Below are 16,117 nucleotides of genomic sequence, written 5' to 3'. Positions count from 1 at the left end.
ATGGTTTTTGCCACTGCACTTGGGGACACTTTCAAAGTTTTCCCAATTTTTCAGACTAACTGACCTTCATTTCTTAAAGTAATGCTGGCCACTCGTTTTTCTTTACTTAGCTTCTTTTTTCTTGCCATAATACAAATTCTAACAGTTTATTCAGTAGGACTATCAGCTGTGTATCCACCAGACTTCTGCACAACACAACTGATGGTCTCAACCCCATTTATAAGGCAAGAAATCCCACTTATTAAACTTGACAGGGCACACCTGTGAATTGAAAACCATTCCCGGTGACTACCTCTTGAAGCTCATCAAGAGAATGCCAAGAGTGTGCAAAGCAGTCATCAAAGCAGAAGGTGGCTACTTTGGAGAACCTAGAATATAAGACATAATTTCAGTTGTTTCACACTTTTTTGTTAAGTATATAATTCCACATGTGTTAATTCATAGTTTGATGCCTTCAGTGTGAATGTACAATTTTCATAGTCATGAAAATACAGAAAAATCTTTAAATGAGAAGGTGTGTCCAAACTTTTGGTCTGTACTGTATATTCTAAATGTAAATATAATACATTTTTGTTATGAAGCTCTATATATTCATTAATTTTGCCTGTTCTTTCTTGCTATATAAAATGTTTTATAGCACCATAGAGTCAATATACTGCATGCTGAATTTATATAGCATTAAATCATTAGCATGAACGTATAGTATTATAATGTGTTAATTGTATTTCTGTTTAAGCAAGTGCCCCTGCATCTCCTAGGGAAGTAATTGGCCTGAAGGAAAAAAATGTGGACTATGAATCAGCTGGATCAAATGCTAATTACAAAGGAGAACATACTTCCAGAAAAGACACGATAACAGGTATACTGCTCAGAGAAAAAGCACTTCCGTGTAAAGTAGGCCCTAAAGTGCATCTGTCCTGTTCCCAATCACTATTAACCTGCAGATATACATACTCCTGGCTGTCCCTTGTGTTTTATAGTTTTAGACTGTACAGCTGCTGCCAGGGTTTCTGTTACTGGCCCTACAGAGTACAACTCCTTGACTGCCCCATCATCATTTTATACCTTGTGTCTTTTGCCCCTGCACTGTCACTGCACATTCAAGAAAATATCTCCTAGCTAGCTGCTTGACCACTTTGTTTTATGGTGCTTGACAATACTGCTGCTGCCAGGACTAAAGTTACTGGCCTTACTTTACCAAACATTTTCTTACCTTCCCCTAATTATCTATGGCTACTGCAGCTTTCACTGCATTGCACAGTCATGCCAGCCACACATCTCCTACCTGCCGACTACCAGACCATCAGGTCAGGATTGATAATCTGCCAGGCCAGGCAGATGCCAAGAGGGCTTGAGGCTCTGTAGTACAAAGTGGGCCACCTTCCCTTTAAGAAAATCTTACTAAAGGCCCTGTGTGCGTGCGCTCTCTTACTTGCACGCGCTGACAAGGGCTGCTGTGGCACTTGTCAGTATGCGCTCGCCGTGTCTGCCCTTGTCAGCTTGCACGTGTACATGCGCAGCTGGGGCCTCTGTCAGTGTGTGCAAGCATGAGAATGCGCGCACACAGGGCCTTCTTTCACAAGTTTGAAAGGACCGTCGCGGCGCGTGCAGGGCTCTTCTCTCTGATGCTGGCCAGAGATTTTGTTTGCTGCTGTACTCACCAATCCTACCCAGGGATCCGCTCCTCTGCACACCCGACGATGGACCCACCTCAGCTGTTCATCCTCCTCCCATCTCAGGGACCTGGGTAAGTCTAAACATGGAAAATTAGTTTTCTGTATATACAGCACTTGCATTACCACCTGTATAATGTATATAGACTGCTGTATATACATTATATAGGTGATACTGGCTGTTAAATCTGTGTATAATCACAGTATCACCTATATAATATATATACAGCAGACTATATACTTATACAGGTGATACTGTGACTCTATTGCATATCTATAATATAATGGTAGGAGCGTCACTCTGTCCGAAGCCTTTATAGACTGCACAAGCGCGACACGCCTGCACATTCTGGATCCCACAGAGTTACGCATCCGGGGATGAGGATTGTGGCCCAGGAGATCGTGGTAGAGATCGCGGTATGCGTAAGCGCTGAACACATACCGCGATCTCCGGCACAACAACTTACCGATGAGGTATTGACGCAGGGTCTCATCGGGCTGGAGGCCGGGAAATGGCGCATGCGTATAGTGCAATTCAGGCATCATTTTGTAAGTTACGCATCCGGGCCAGTGAATCCTCTGTCAGAAATGGCGCACTTCAGGCATCATTTTGTAAGTTAGGCATCCGGGCCAGTGACTTTTTACTGAATATATATAGAAAATATGTCAGCGCAGCAATCCAACCACTTTCTAATGAATATAGATAAAGCACTTCAGGCGCCATTTTGTATGTTACGCATCCGGGCCAGTGACTAGAGGGCCAGTGACTTTATACTGAATATATATAGAAAATATGTCAGCGCAACAATCCAACCATTTTCTAATGAATATAGATAAAGCACTTCAGGCGCCATTTTGTAATTTAGGTATCCGAGCCAGTGACTTTTTACTGAAAATATATATATATATATATATATATATATATATATATATATATATATATATATATATATATATATATATATATATATATACTAGCTATTGAACCCGTTCTACGCCCGGGTGGCGAGCATTTATATTGGTATATGGTCACCATCCTGTCTTGTGCTGCTCCATCCTGCAGCCCCATCCTGTCATGTGCTGCTCCATCCTGCGTCCCCATCCTGTCATGTTCTGCTCCATCCTGCGGCCCCATCCTGTCATGTGCTGCTCCATCCTGCGCCCCCATCCTGTCATGTGCTCCTCCATCCTGCACCCCCATCCTGTCATGTGCTGCTCAATCCTTCGTCCCCATCCTGCGCCCCCATCCTGTCATATGCTGCTCCATCCTACACACCCATCCTGTCATGTGTGTGCCCCCATTCTGTCATGTGCTGCTCCCATCCTGTCATCTGCTCCCATCCTGCGCCCCATCCTGTCATGTGCTCCCATCCTGCACCCCCATCCTGTCATGTGCTGCTCCCATCGTGCGCAATCATTCTGTCATGTGCTGCTCCCATCCCGCGCCCCCATTCTGCCTGTTCCTGTTTCCATTCTGCCATATGTTGCTCCCATCTTTCTCTCTCCGGCTCTACTGCCCGAGTGCGGCTGTGCTGAGTGCGGGCGGCTGTGCTGAGTGCGGGCGGCTGTGCGTGGCTCTGCTGAGTGCGGGCGGCTGTGCGTGGCTCTGCTGAGTGCGGGCGGCTGTGCGTGGCTCTGCTGAGTGCGAGCGGCTGTGCGTGGCTCTGCTGAGTGCGGGCGGCTGTGCGTGGTTCTGCTGAGTGCGGGCGGCTGTGCGTGGCTCTGCTGAGTGCGGGCGGCTGTGCGTGGCTCTGCTGAGTGCGGGCAGCTGTGCGTGGCTCTGCTGAGTGTGGGCGGCTGTGCGTGGCTCTGCTGAGTGCGGGCGGCTGTGCGTGGCTCTGCTGAGTGCGGGCGGCTGTGCGTGGCTCTGCTGAGTGCGGGCGGCTGTGCGTGGCTCTGCTGAGTGCGGGCGGCTGTGCGTGGCTCTGCTGAGTGCAGGCGGCTGTGCGTGGCTCTGCTGAGTGCGGGCGGCTGTGCGTGGCTCTGCTGAGTGCGGGCGGCTGTGCGTGGCTCTGCTAAGTGCGGGCGGCTGTGCATGGCTCTGCTGAGTGCGGGCGGCTGTGCATGGCTCTACTGAGTGCGGGCGGCGGTGCGTGGCTCTGAGTGCGGGCGGCTGTGCGTGGCTCTGCTGAGTGCGGGCGGCTGTGCGTGGCTCTGCTGAGTGCGGGCGGCTGTGCGTGGCTCTGCTGAGTGCGGGCGGCTGTGCGTGGCTCTGCTGAGTGCGGGCGGCTGTGCGTGGCTCTGCTGAGTGCGGGCGGCTGTGCGTGGCTGTGCTGGGGGCCTGAGCAGGCGGGGACACCGGCGCGCTGTGGGGGTCAGGCGCCGGAGTCGCCGCTAGCTCAGGCCCCCGGCACTTGCTATATTTACCTGTCCCCCTGCTGCACGCCGGTCTGTCTTCCGGGTCCTGTCCTCTGGCTGTGACTGTTCAGTCAGAGGGCGGCGCGCATTAAGCGCGTCATCGTGCCCTCTGAACTGAACGTCTCAGGCAGAGGATGTGGAGGACGGAGGCTCGCGTGCAGCGTTGGAACGGAGGACAGGTAAATATACTCACCCTCCTGGCTCCGTGGCTCGTCCCCGCTTCTCCGTTGGAGATCGCGGTGTGCGTTCAGTGCTTACGCATACCGCGATCTCCTGGGAGCGTTACTCTGTGGGGTCCAGACTGAGCCGGCGCTTGTGCTTGCGCAGTCTATAAAGGCTTCGGACAGAGTGACGCTCCCAGCGTTATATTATAGATATATATATATATATATATATATATATATATATATATATATATATATATATATATATATATATAGAGGGCCAGTGACTTTTTACTGAATATATATAGAAAATATGTCAGTGCAGCAATCCAACCACTTTCTAATGAATATAGATAAAGCACTTCAGGCGCCATTTTGTAAGTTACGCATCAGGGCCAGTGACTTTTTACTGAATATATATAAAAGGCCAGTGACTTTTTACTGAATATATATATATAGAAAATATGTCAGTAGAGGTGAGCCACCTCCCTCATGTTCGGGTTCGGTTCGTCGAACAGGGACGTGTTCGACGAACTGTTCGTCGAACCCCATTTGAAACCAATGGCAGGCAAACACAAACACATACAAACACATGGAAAACACATAGAAAACACCTTAAAAGGTGTCCAAAAGCTGACAAACTGCTCAGAAGACACAACAAACATGTGGAAAAGTCACAACTACATATAGGGGTCTAAGGGGTAACGTTTCTCCTTATGGAGAGTGACATACCAGCTGGCTTGTCAAGGTAAGGAGGCTTATTCGCCGTGCAAAGCTCCTCTGGGAAATTAAATATGCAAATTGCCTCTTCTGAGAAAAAGAGGACTTAACTCTATAGTGCCACCTGTTGGAAGTAGTGATCCTACAAGTCACAATCAACCCTTTAACGAGTCGTGCAATATGACTTAGGATAAAAGCCAAATCAGTATCTCAATTCGCAGACACGGTGTTTCGGGCTGTTGGCCCTCGTCAGTGTGAAGCATGAGAACTGATTTGGCTAGGTGGGAGGCTCTGGACTGGGGTCTAAGGGGTAACGTTTCTCCTTATGGAGAGTTTGCATATTTAATTTCCCAGAGGAGCATTGCACAGCGAATAAGCCTCCTTACCTTGACAAGCCAGCTGGTATGTCACTCTCCATAAGGAGAAACGTTACCCCTTAGACCCCAGTCCAGAGCCTCTCACCTAGCCAAATCAGTTCTCATGCTCGCACTGACGAGGGCCAACAGCCCGAAACACCGTGTCTGCGAATTGAGATACTGATTTGGCTTTTATCCTAAGTTATATTGCACGACTCGTTAAAGGGTTGATTGTGACTTGTAGGATCGCTACTTCCAACAGGTGGCGCTATAGAGTTAAGTCCTCTTTTTCTCAGAAGAGGCAATTCACAACTACATATAGTCATGCGAAAAGAAAAGAGGTTGGTAAGGGGCACCCTATTGGCCAAAACAGACATTGAGGGGGCGTTCCGGTTACTACCTGTGCCTCCGAATAGTGTCCTCCCATTGGGCTGCTTCTGTGAAGGAGCATACTACATAGATCGCTGTTTGCCTATGGGGTGCTCCATATCCTGCTCACTATTTGAGGCGTTTAGTTGCTTCATCGAATGTGTCGTCATAGACGTTTGTAAGGCGGCACATATTATCCATTACCTCGACGACTTCTTATGCCTGGGCCCAAAAGATTCGCCACAGTGTGAAAACACGCGGTAGTCCACCTGTGAGAAGGAGAGAGCTGGAGGGAGAGTGGACACTACAGAGTCGAGAGGGGTTAGATTGAGAAAGAAAGAAGGCGGCGTAGCTTATTCATGGCTGGGGTACTCTGCTGAGTAGCACCAAATTCTACTAGGCCCAAAAGGATTTCCTGGGCTGGATGCTGTTACAAAATAGTAGTTAGGTAAACAGGCGGTGTAGCTTGCTTCATGGGTGGGGTACACTGCTGAGTAGCACTAAATTCTACTAGGCCCAAAAGGATTTCCTGGGCTAGATGCCGTTAAAAAATAGTACTTAGGTAAACAGGCGGTGTAGCTTGCTTCATGGGTGGGGTACGCTGCTGAGTAGCACCAAATTCTACTAGGCCCAAAAGGATTTCCTGGGCTAGATGCCGTTAAAAAATAGTAGTTAGGTAAACAAGCAGTGTAGCTTGCTTCATGGGTGGGGTACGCTGCTGAGGAGCACTAAATTCTACTAGGCCCAAAAGGATTTCCTGGGCTAGATGCCGTTAAAAAATAGTAGTTAGGTAAACAAGAGGTGTAGCTTGCTTCATGGGTGAAGTACGCTGCTGAGTAGCACTAAATTATACTAGGCCCAAAAGGATTTCCTGGGCTAGATGCCGTTACAAAATAGTAGTTAGGTAAACAGGCGGTGTAGCTTGCTTCATGGGTGGGGTACCCTGCTGAGTAGCACCAAATTCTACTAGGCCCAAAAGGATTTCCTGGGACAGATGCCATTAAAAAATAGTAGTTAGGTAAACAGGCGGTGTAGCTTGCTTCATGGGTGGGGTACTGTGCTGAGTAGCACAAAATGCTATTAGGTACAAAACGATTTCCTGGGCTAGATGCAGTTAAAAATTAGTAATTAGATCAACAGGCGGTGTAGCTTGCTTCATGGGTGAAGTACGCTGCTGAGTAGCACCAAATTCTACTAGGCCCAAAAGGATTTCCTGGGCTAGATGCCGTTACAAAATAGTAGTTAGGTAAACAGGCGGTGTAGCTTGCTTCATGGGTGGTGTACGATGCTGAATAGCACTAAATTCTACTAGGACCAAAAGGATTTCCTGGGCCAGATGCCATTAAAAATAGTACTTAGGTAAACAGGCAGTGGGTGGCTGGGCTACTCTGCTGACTACCAGACACTGAAGCTTTGGAGCAGACCTCTGAATCCCAGGCCATAGTATGAGTAAACAACTCTGCAGACGACCACACCCACCTGGAATTGAAGATGGCAACGACATGTAAAACTCAGCAAGGGGACTAAATAAAAGAGTCTCCATTTTTTAAAAAAAAATTTGGCCACAGACACCACTTAACCCCTTTACCCCCAAGGGTGGTTTGCACGTTAATGACCGGGCCAATTTTTACAATTCTGACCACTGTCCCTTTATGAGGTTATAACTCTGGAATGCTTCAATGGATCCTGGTGATTCTGACACTGTTTTCTCATGACATATTGTACTTCATGACAGTGATAAAATTTATTTGATATTACCTGTGTTTATTTGTGAAAAAAACGGAAATTTGGCGAAAATTTTGAAAATTTTTATGCAATAAAATCACAGAGATATGTCACACAAAATACTTAATAAGTAACATTTACCACATGTCTACTTTCTATCAGCACAATTTTGGAACCAAAATTTTTTTTTGTTAGGGAGTTAAGGGTTAAAAGTTTACCAGCAATTTCTCATTTTTACAACACCATTTGTTTTAGGGACCACATCTCATTTGAAGTCATTTTGAGGGGTCTATATGATAGAAAATACCCAAGTGTGACACCATTCTAAAAACTGCACCCCTCAAGGTGCTCAAAACCACCTTCAAGAAGTTTATTAACCCTTCAGGTGTTTCACAGGAATTTTTGGAATGTTTAAATAAAAATGAACATTTTACTTTTTTTCACCAAAAATTTACTTCAGCTCCAATTTGTTTTATTTTACCAAGGGTAACAGGAGAAAATGGGCCCCAAAAGTTGTTGTGCAATTTGTCCTGAGAACGACGATACCCTATATGTGGGGGTAAACCACTGTTTGGGCGCATGGTAGAGCTCGGAAGCGAAGGAGCGCCATTTGACTTTTCAATGCAAAATTGACTGGAATTGAGATGGGACGCCATGTTGCGTTTGGAGAGCCCCTGATGTGCCTAAACATTGAAACCCCCCACAAGTGACACCATTTTGGACAGTAGACCCCCTAAGGAACTTATCTAGATGTGTGGTGAGCACTTTGACCTATTAAGTGATTCACAGAAGTTTATAATGCAGAGCCGTAAAAATAAAAAATCATATTTTTTCACAAAAATGATCTTTTCTCCCCCAATTTTTTTATTTTCCCAAGGGTAAAAGAAGAAATTGGACCCCAAAAGTTGTTGTACAATTTGTCCTGAGTACGCTGATACCCCATATGTGGGGGTAAACCACTGTTTAGGCGCATGGGAGAGCTCGGAAGGGAAGGAGCGCCGTTTGACATTTCAATGCAAAATTGACAGGAATTGAGATGGGACGCCATGTTGCGTTTGGAGAGCCACTGATGTGCCTAAACATTGAAACCCCCCACAAGTGACACCATTTTGTAAAGTAGACCGCCTAAGGAACTCATCTAGATGTGTTGTGAGAGCTTTGATCCCCCAAGTGTTTCACTACAGTTCATAACGCAGAGCCGTGAAAATAAAAAAATAAAAAAATTTCCACAAAAGTTATTTTTTAGCCCCCAGTTTTGTATTTTTCCAAGGGTAACAGTTGAAATTAGGCCCCCCAATAGTTGTTGTCCAATTTGTCCTAAGTACGCTGATACCCCATATGTGGGGGGGAACCACCGTTTGAGCGCATGGCAGAGCTCGGAAGGGAAGGAGCTTCATTTGGAATGCAGACTTAGATGGATTGGTCTGCAGGCATCACATTGCGTTTGCAGAGCCCCTAATGTACCTAAACAGTAGAAACCCCCCACAAGTGACCCCATGTTGGAAACTAGACCCCCAAGGAACTTATCTAGATGTGTTGTGAGAACTTTGAACCCCCAAGTATTTCATTACAGTTTATAACGCAGAGCCGTGAAAATAAAAAATCCTTTTTTTTCCACAAAAATTATTTTTTATCCCCCAGTTTTGTATTTTTCCAAGGGTAACAGTTGAAATCAGACCCCAAAAGTTGTTGTCCAATTTATCCTGAGTATGCTGATACCCCATATGAGGGGGGAACCACCGTTTGAGCGCATGGCAGAGCTCGGAAGGGTAGAAGCGTCATTTGGAATGCAGACTTAGATGGATTGGTCTGCAGGCGTCACATTGCGTTTGCAGAGCCCCTAATGTACCTAAACAGTAGAAACCCCCCACAAGTGACCCCATATTGGAAACTAGACCCCCCAAGGAACTTATCTAGATGTGTTGTGAGAACTTTTAACCCCCAAGTGTTTCACTACAGTTTATAACGCAGAGCCGTGAAAATAAAAAATATTTTTTTCCACAAAAATTATTTTTTGCCCCCAGTTTTGTATTTTCCCAAGGGTAACAGGAGAAATTGGACCCGAAAAGTTGTTGTCCAATGTGTCCTGAGTACGCCGATACCCCATATGTTGGGGTAAACCCCTGTTTGGGTGCACGGGAGAGCTCGGAAGGGAAGGAGCACTGTTTTACTTTTTCAACGCAGAATTGGCTGGAATTGAGATCGGATGCCATGTCGCGTTTGGAGAGCCCCTGATGTGCCTAAACAGTGAAAAAACCCCAATTATAACTGAAACCCTAATCCAAACACATCCCCAACCCTAATCCCAAAGGTAACCCTAACCACACCACTAACCCTGACACACCCCTAACTCTAATCCCAACCCTAATCCCAACCGTAAATGTAATCCAAACTCTAACCCTAACTTTAGCCCCAACCCTAACTGTAGCCTTAACCCTAGCCCTAACCCTAGCCCTAACCCTAACCCTAGCCCTAACCCTAGCCCTAACCTTAGCCCTAATGGGAAAATGGAAATAAATACATTTTTTAAATTTTTTAATTTTTCGCTAACTAAGGGGGGTGATGAAGGGCAGTTTGATTTACTATTATAGCGGGTTTTTTAGCGGATTTTTATGACTGGTAGCCGTCACACACTGAAAGACGCTTTTTATTGCAAAAAATATTTTTTGCGTTACCACATTTTGAGAGCTATAATTTTTCCATATTTTGGTCCACAGAGTCATCTGAAGTCTTGTTTTTTGTGGGACGAGTTGACGTTTTTATTTGTAACATTTTCGGGCACGTGACATTTTTTGATCGCTTTTTATTCCAATTTTTGTGAGGCAGAATGACCAAAAACCAGCTATTCATGAATTTCTTTTGGGGGAGGTGTTTATACCGTTACGCGTTTGGTAAAATGGATAAAACAGTTTTATTCTTTGGGTCAGTACGATTACAGCGATACCACATTTATATCATTTTTTTATGTTTTGGTGCTTTTATACGATAAAAACTATTTTATAGAAAGAATAATTATTTTTGCATCGCTTTATTCTGAGGACTATAACTTTTTTATTATTTCTTTGATGACACTGTATGGTGGCTCGTTTTTTGCGGGACAAGATGACGTTTTCAGAGCTACCATGGTTATTTTTATCCGTCTTTTTAATCGCGTGTCATTCCACTTTTTATTTGGCGGTATGATAATAAAGCGCTGTTTTTTGCCTGTTATTTTTTTTTTTTACAGTGTTCACTGAAGGGGTTAACTAGTGGGACAGTTTTATAGGTCGGGTTGCTACGGACGCGGCGATACTAAATATGTGTACTTTTATTGTTTTGTTTTTTATTTAGATAATGAAATGTATTTATAGGAACAATATATATAATTTTTTTTTGCATTTTTTGGGAGATTTTTTTTTTTTAAACACTATAACATTGCCCCAGGGTGGGGGGGGCATGATGTTATAGTGTAAGATCGCCGATCTGACACTTTGCTGTGCACTGTGTCAGATCAGCGATCTGACGTGCACAGCTCCTGGAGGCTTCGCGGCGCCTTCTCTGAGCAGGCGCAGTGAAGCCACCTCCCTGCAGGACCCGGATGCCGTGGCCATCTTGGATCCGGGCCTTCAGCAGGGAAGAGGAGGTAAGAGACCCTCAGAGCAACGCGCGATTACATCGCGTTGCTCCGGGGGTCTCAGGGAAGCCCGCAGGGAGCCCCCTCCCTGCGCGATGCTTCCCTATACCGCCGGAACACTGCGATCATGTTTGATCGCAGTGTGCTGGGGGCTAATGTGCCGGGGGCGGTCCGTGACTGCTCCTGGCACATAGTGCCGGATGTCAGCGATCGGCCGCGCTCCCCCGTGAACGCGGCCGATCGCGCTGAACGTGCAATCCCGTCGGTGGTCATACGGCCCCACCTCGACGGGATAGTACGTCCGATGTCAGAAAGGGGTTAAGTGGCATCAATTTCGCCAGAGTTTTTTAAAACGGTTGGTGAGGTGATTTTCAAAAATCATCAAGCTTTTAGTCTCCCCGAGATGAGACACGAGTAGAAAAGTCCTTGTGGATCCAGGATTTGTTCATCTTGATGAACGTTAGTCTGTCTACATTGTCACTGGACAGCCGCGTGCGCTTATCTGTCAGCACACCACCAGCAACGCTGAACACACGTTCCGAGAGAACGCTGGCTGCGGGGCACGACAAGATCTCCAAGGCGTGAGTGGCGAGCTCAGGCCATTTTTCAAGATTGGAAGCCCAAAATGAGCAAGGGTCCAGTTCCATAGTCATGGCATTGATGTTAACTTGGAGATACTCTTGTACCATCCTCTCTAGGAGTTGGCTGTGCGTCAGACTTCTTGTCTCCTGTGGCCTTGCAAAGGATGGTCTAAAAAAATCTTGAAACGATTGGAAAAAATTGCTGTTACCACCAGATACAATGTTACTGTTACGGTTAGAGTGATGACTCGATAGTCCCACGGTTGGCAAGTTAGAACTCAGAGATTGACTACGTGCACCACTGGTGTTTTGTGGAAAAGCAGATGTTAGATTCTGTAACAGTCTCTGCTGATACTCCTGCATGCGTGAATCCCTTTCTATGGCAGGAATTATTTCACCAAATTTGCTTTTGTACCGGGGATCTAAGAGTGTGGCAACCCAGTAGTCGGCATTACTTCAGATTCTGACAATCCGACGGTCATGTTGCAGGTAGTGCAGCAAGAAGGCACTCATGTGTCTTGTGCATCCAGGAGAACCAAGTCCTTGTTATCTTGGTGGTGGCGAGGTGAGAATCATACTTCCTTCCTCTGCCCTCTACCCCCAACCTCGCACAACAGAAATTTGATCAAGGTCTCCCTCATCTGATGAGTCTTCCATGCCCAGCGCCAGTTCGTCCTCCACTTCTTCCTCGCCTCCTACACCTTCCTCAACAGTTTGGCTGCTACCACGCGCCCTCGGTAATCCCTCTCCCCAGCCTCCAATGCCAGCCGTCTTGGTGCTGCCAACCTTCTTGACCTTGGAGATATGATCCCTTCTGCATACAACTCCTCCTGTTCCTCCTCCTCCTCTTGTTCCACCACCTGACTCCGAACACTGTGTAAGGAGTGCTCCAGCATGTAAATCACCGGAATGATCATGCTGATAATGGCATCGTCAGCACTAAACATCTTCATTGCTATTTCAAAACTGGGCAGAAGGGTGCATAGGTCCCTGATCTGAGACCACTGCTGCAGTGTGATTTGCCCCTTCTCTTGAGCTCATTGGCCCAGGCTATACATCATAATGTATTGCACCAGGGCTCCTCGGACAGTGCAGACACTGCTCCTAGGCCCAAAACTATTAACTGGATTAGATGCAGTAAAAATTGAGATACGTAGGCGGTATAGTTTGTTTCACAGGCGGGCTACTCTGCTCATGTGCAGACACTGCTCCTGGGCCCAAAACTATTAACTGGATTAGATGCAGTAAAAATTGAGATACACAGGCGGTATAGTTTGTTTCACAGGCGGGCTACTCTGCTGACGTGCAGACACTGCTCCTAGGCCCTAAACTATTAACTGGATTAGATGCAGTGAAAATAGAGATACACGGGCGGTATAGTTTGCTTCACAGGCTGGCTACTCTGCTGACATGCAGACACTGCTCCTAGGCCCAAAACTATTAACTGGATTAGATGCAGTAAAAATTGAGATATACAAGCGGTATAGTTTGTTTCACAGGCGGGCTACTCTGCTGACGTGCAGACACTGCTCCTAGGCCCAAAACTATTTACTGGATTAGATTCAGTAAAAATTGAGATACACAGGCGGTATAGTTTGTTTCACAGGTGGGCTACTCTGCTGACGTGCAGACACTGCTCCTAGGCCCAAAACTATTAACTGTTTTAGATGCAGTGAAAATAGAGATACACAGGCGGTGTAGTTAGCTTCACAGGCGGGCTACTCTGCTGACTTGCAGACACTGCTACTATGCCCAAAACGATTTACTGGGTTAGATGCAGTAAAAATTGAGATACAAAGGTGGTGTAGCTAGCTTCACAGGTGGGCTACTCTGCTGACGTGCAGACACTGTTACTAAGCCCAAAACCCCAAAACGATTTACTGGGTTAGATACAGTAAAAATTGAGATACACAGGCGGTTTAGTTTGTGTCACGGCGGGCTACTCTGCTGACGTACAGACACTGCTCCTAGGCCCAAAACTATTAACTGTTTTAGATGCAGTGAAAATAGAGATACACAGGCGGTGTAGTTAGCTTCACATGCGGGCTACTCTGCTGACTTGCAGACACTGCTACTATGCCCAAAACGATTTACTGGGTTAGATGCAGTAAAAATTGAGATACACAGGTGGTGTAGCTAGCTTCACAGGTGGGCTACTCTGCTGACGTGCAGACACTGCTACTAAGCCCAAAACCCCAAAACGATTTACTGGGTTAGATACAGTAAAAATTGAGATACACAGGCGGTGTAGCTAGCTTCACAGGCGGGCTACTCAGATGACTATCAGACAATGCTACAAAAGGATTTGCTGAGCTAGATTACACCAAATGTTGTGACTAACACTTGCACAGCACTAGCTCAGACCTGCCTGGCAAACAGTGCTATGAACTGCTGTAACCTACCCTGAAAAGGGCTGATATTACAACTAGTCCCGACTCCTCCCAACTCCCTAAACCTATCTCTCTGACAATTCGCTCCAAAAAAACACTCTTAGTCTGTATAGCGCCCACAGCAGCAGCGGTGCCGTCTAACACTAAGCTGCAGCAGTGAGGAAATTGTGGCGATGGGGCAAATGGCTGGTTCTTATAGGGCAAGGACATGTGACATACAAAGCCAATGACACATGCCCTTGCTTGTGTGCATCACATGCACATTGCTGTGTGTGTGTGCACTGCTGATAGGCTGAGAGACTGCACCGCCCCTCTGTAAATGCGGGAAAGAAAAAAAAAATGGAGATCGGCGGTATTTCAGCACAGATCTATCCCCCGCCCACTATACACTGAAACAGTCCATTAACAATGATAAACAGTTTTAATGTGAAAATCAAGCTAGGCTTTTGGTGAACGAACAGTTATCGAACAGAAACTCAAACAGCTGAACTTTAAGCAAATTGTTCGGGTTCGTCGAACGACTCGAACACCGCCCAAAACAGCTCGAATTTGAAATTGGCCAACAGTTTGACTCGAACACCGCTCATCTCTATATGTCAGTGCAGCAATCCAACCACTTTCTAATGAATATAGATAAAGCACTTCAGGCATCATTTTGTAAGTTACGCATCCGGGCCAGTGACTTTTTACTGAATATATATAGAAAATACGTCAGCGCAGCAATCCAACAACTTTCTAATGAATATAGATAAAGCACTTCTGGTGTCATTTTGTAAGTTACGCATCCGGGCCAGTGACCTTTTACTGAATATACAGTACAGACCAAAAGTTTGGAAACTCCTTCTCATTTAAATATTTTTCTGTATTTTCATGACTATGAAAGTTGTACATTCACACTGAAGGCATCAAAACTATGAATTAACATGTGGAATTATATACTTTACAAAAAAGTGTGAAACAACTGAAATTATGTCTTATATTCTAGGTTCTTTAAAGTAGCCACCTTTTGCTTTGATGACTGTTTTGCGCACTCTTGGCATTCTCTTGATGAGCTTCAAGAGGTAGTCACCGGGAATGGTCTTCCAACAATCTTGAAGGAGTTCCCAGAGATGTTTAGCACTTGTTGGCCCTTTTGCCTTCACTCTGCAGTCCAGCTCACCCCAAACAATCTCAATTGGGTTCAGGTTTGGTGACTGTGGAGGCCAGGTCATCTGGCGTAGCACCCCATCACTGTCCTTCTTGGTCAAATAGCCCTTAGACAGCCTGGAGGTGTGTTTGGGGTCATTGTCCTGTTGAAAAATAAATAATGGTCCAACTAAACGCAAACCGGATGGAATAGCATGCCACTGCAAGATGCTGCGGTAGCCAAGCTGGTTCAGTATGCCTTCAATTTTGAATAAATCCCCAACAGTGTCACCAACAAAGCACCCCCACACAATCACACCTCCTCCTCCATGCTTCGCGGTGGGAACGAGGCATGTAGAGTCCATCCGTTCACCTTTTCTGCGTCGCACAAAGACATGGTAGTTGGACCCAAAGATCTCAAATTTGGACTCCTCAGACCAAAGCAAGATTTCCACTGGTCTGATGTTCATTCCTTGTGTTCTTTAGCCTAAACAAGTCTCTTCTGCTTGTTGCCTGTCCTTAGCAGTGGTTTCCTAGCAGCTATTTTACCATGAAGGCCTGCTGCACAAAGTCTCCTCTTAACAGTTGTTGTAGAGATGTGTCTGCTGCTAGAACTCTGTGTGGCATTGACCTGGTCTCTAATCTGAGCTGCTGTTAACCTGCGATTTCTGAGGCTGGTGACTCGGATAAACTTATCCTCTGAAGCAGAGGTGACTCTTGGTCTTCCTTTCCTGGGGCGGTCCTCATGTGAGCCAGTTTCTTTGTAGCGCTTGATGGTTTTTGCCACTGCACTTGGGGACACTTTCAGTTTTCCCAATTTTTCAGACTAACTGACCTTCATTTCTTAAAGTAATGAGGCCACTCATTTTTCTTTACTTAGCTTCTTTTTTCTTGCCATAATACAAATTCTAACAGTTTATTCAGTAGGACTATCAGCTGTGTACACCAGACTTCTGCACAACACAACTGATGGTCCCAACCCCATTTATAAGGCAAGAAATACCACTTAACAAACCTGACAGGGCACACCTGTGAATTGAAAA

The 16,117-nt window shown here is 45.9% G+C and overlaps 1 protein-coding gene across 12 annotated transcripts in view; it reads left to right on the top strand.

Annotated features, from left to right (window-relative positions):
* Window positions 1-16,117, top strand: part of CTNND2 (catenin delta 2) — a 3,400,942-nt gene that overhangs the window by 3,048,149 nt on the left and 336,676 nt on the right. For 7 of the 12 annotated variants that reach the window (XM_077269511.1, XM_077269501.1, XM_077269500.1 and 4 more), the window contains one exon: window positions 737-859. The exons of the other annotated variants lie outside the window; for them this stretch is intronic. In XM_077269511.1, coding sequence (XP_077125626.1) covers window positions 737-859 — 123 coding nt within the window. The remainder of the gene's footprint in view (window positions 1-736; window positions 860-16,117) is intronic. 12 annotated transcript variants of the gene reach the window in all.

Source organism: Ranitomeya variabilis, chromosome 6, assembly GCF_051348905.1.
Source record: "Ranitomeya variabilis isolate aRanVar5 chromosome 6, aRanVar5.hap1, whole genome shotgun sequence".
Classification (NCBI taxonomy): domain Eukaryota; kingdom Metazoa; phylum Chordata; class Amphibia; order Anura; family Dendrobatidae; genus Ranitomeya; species Ranitomeya variabilis.
This window is presented reverse-complemented; position numbering and strand designations above follow the sequence as displayed.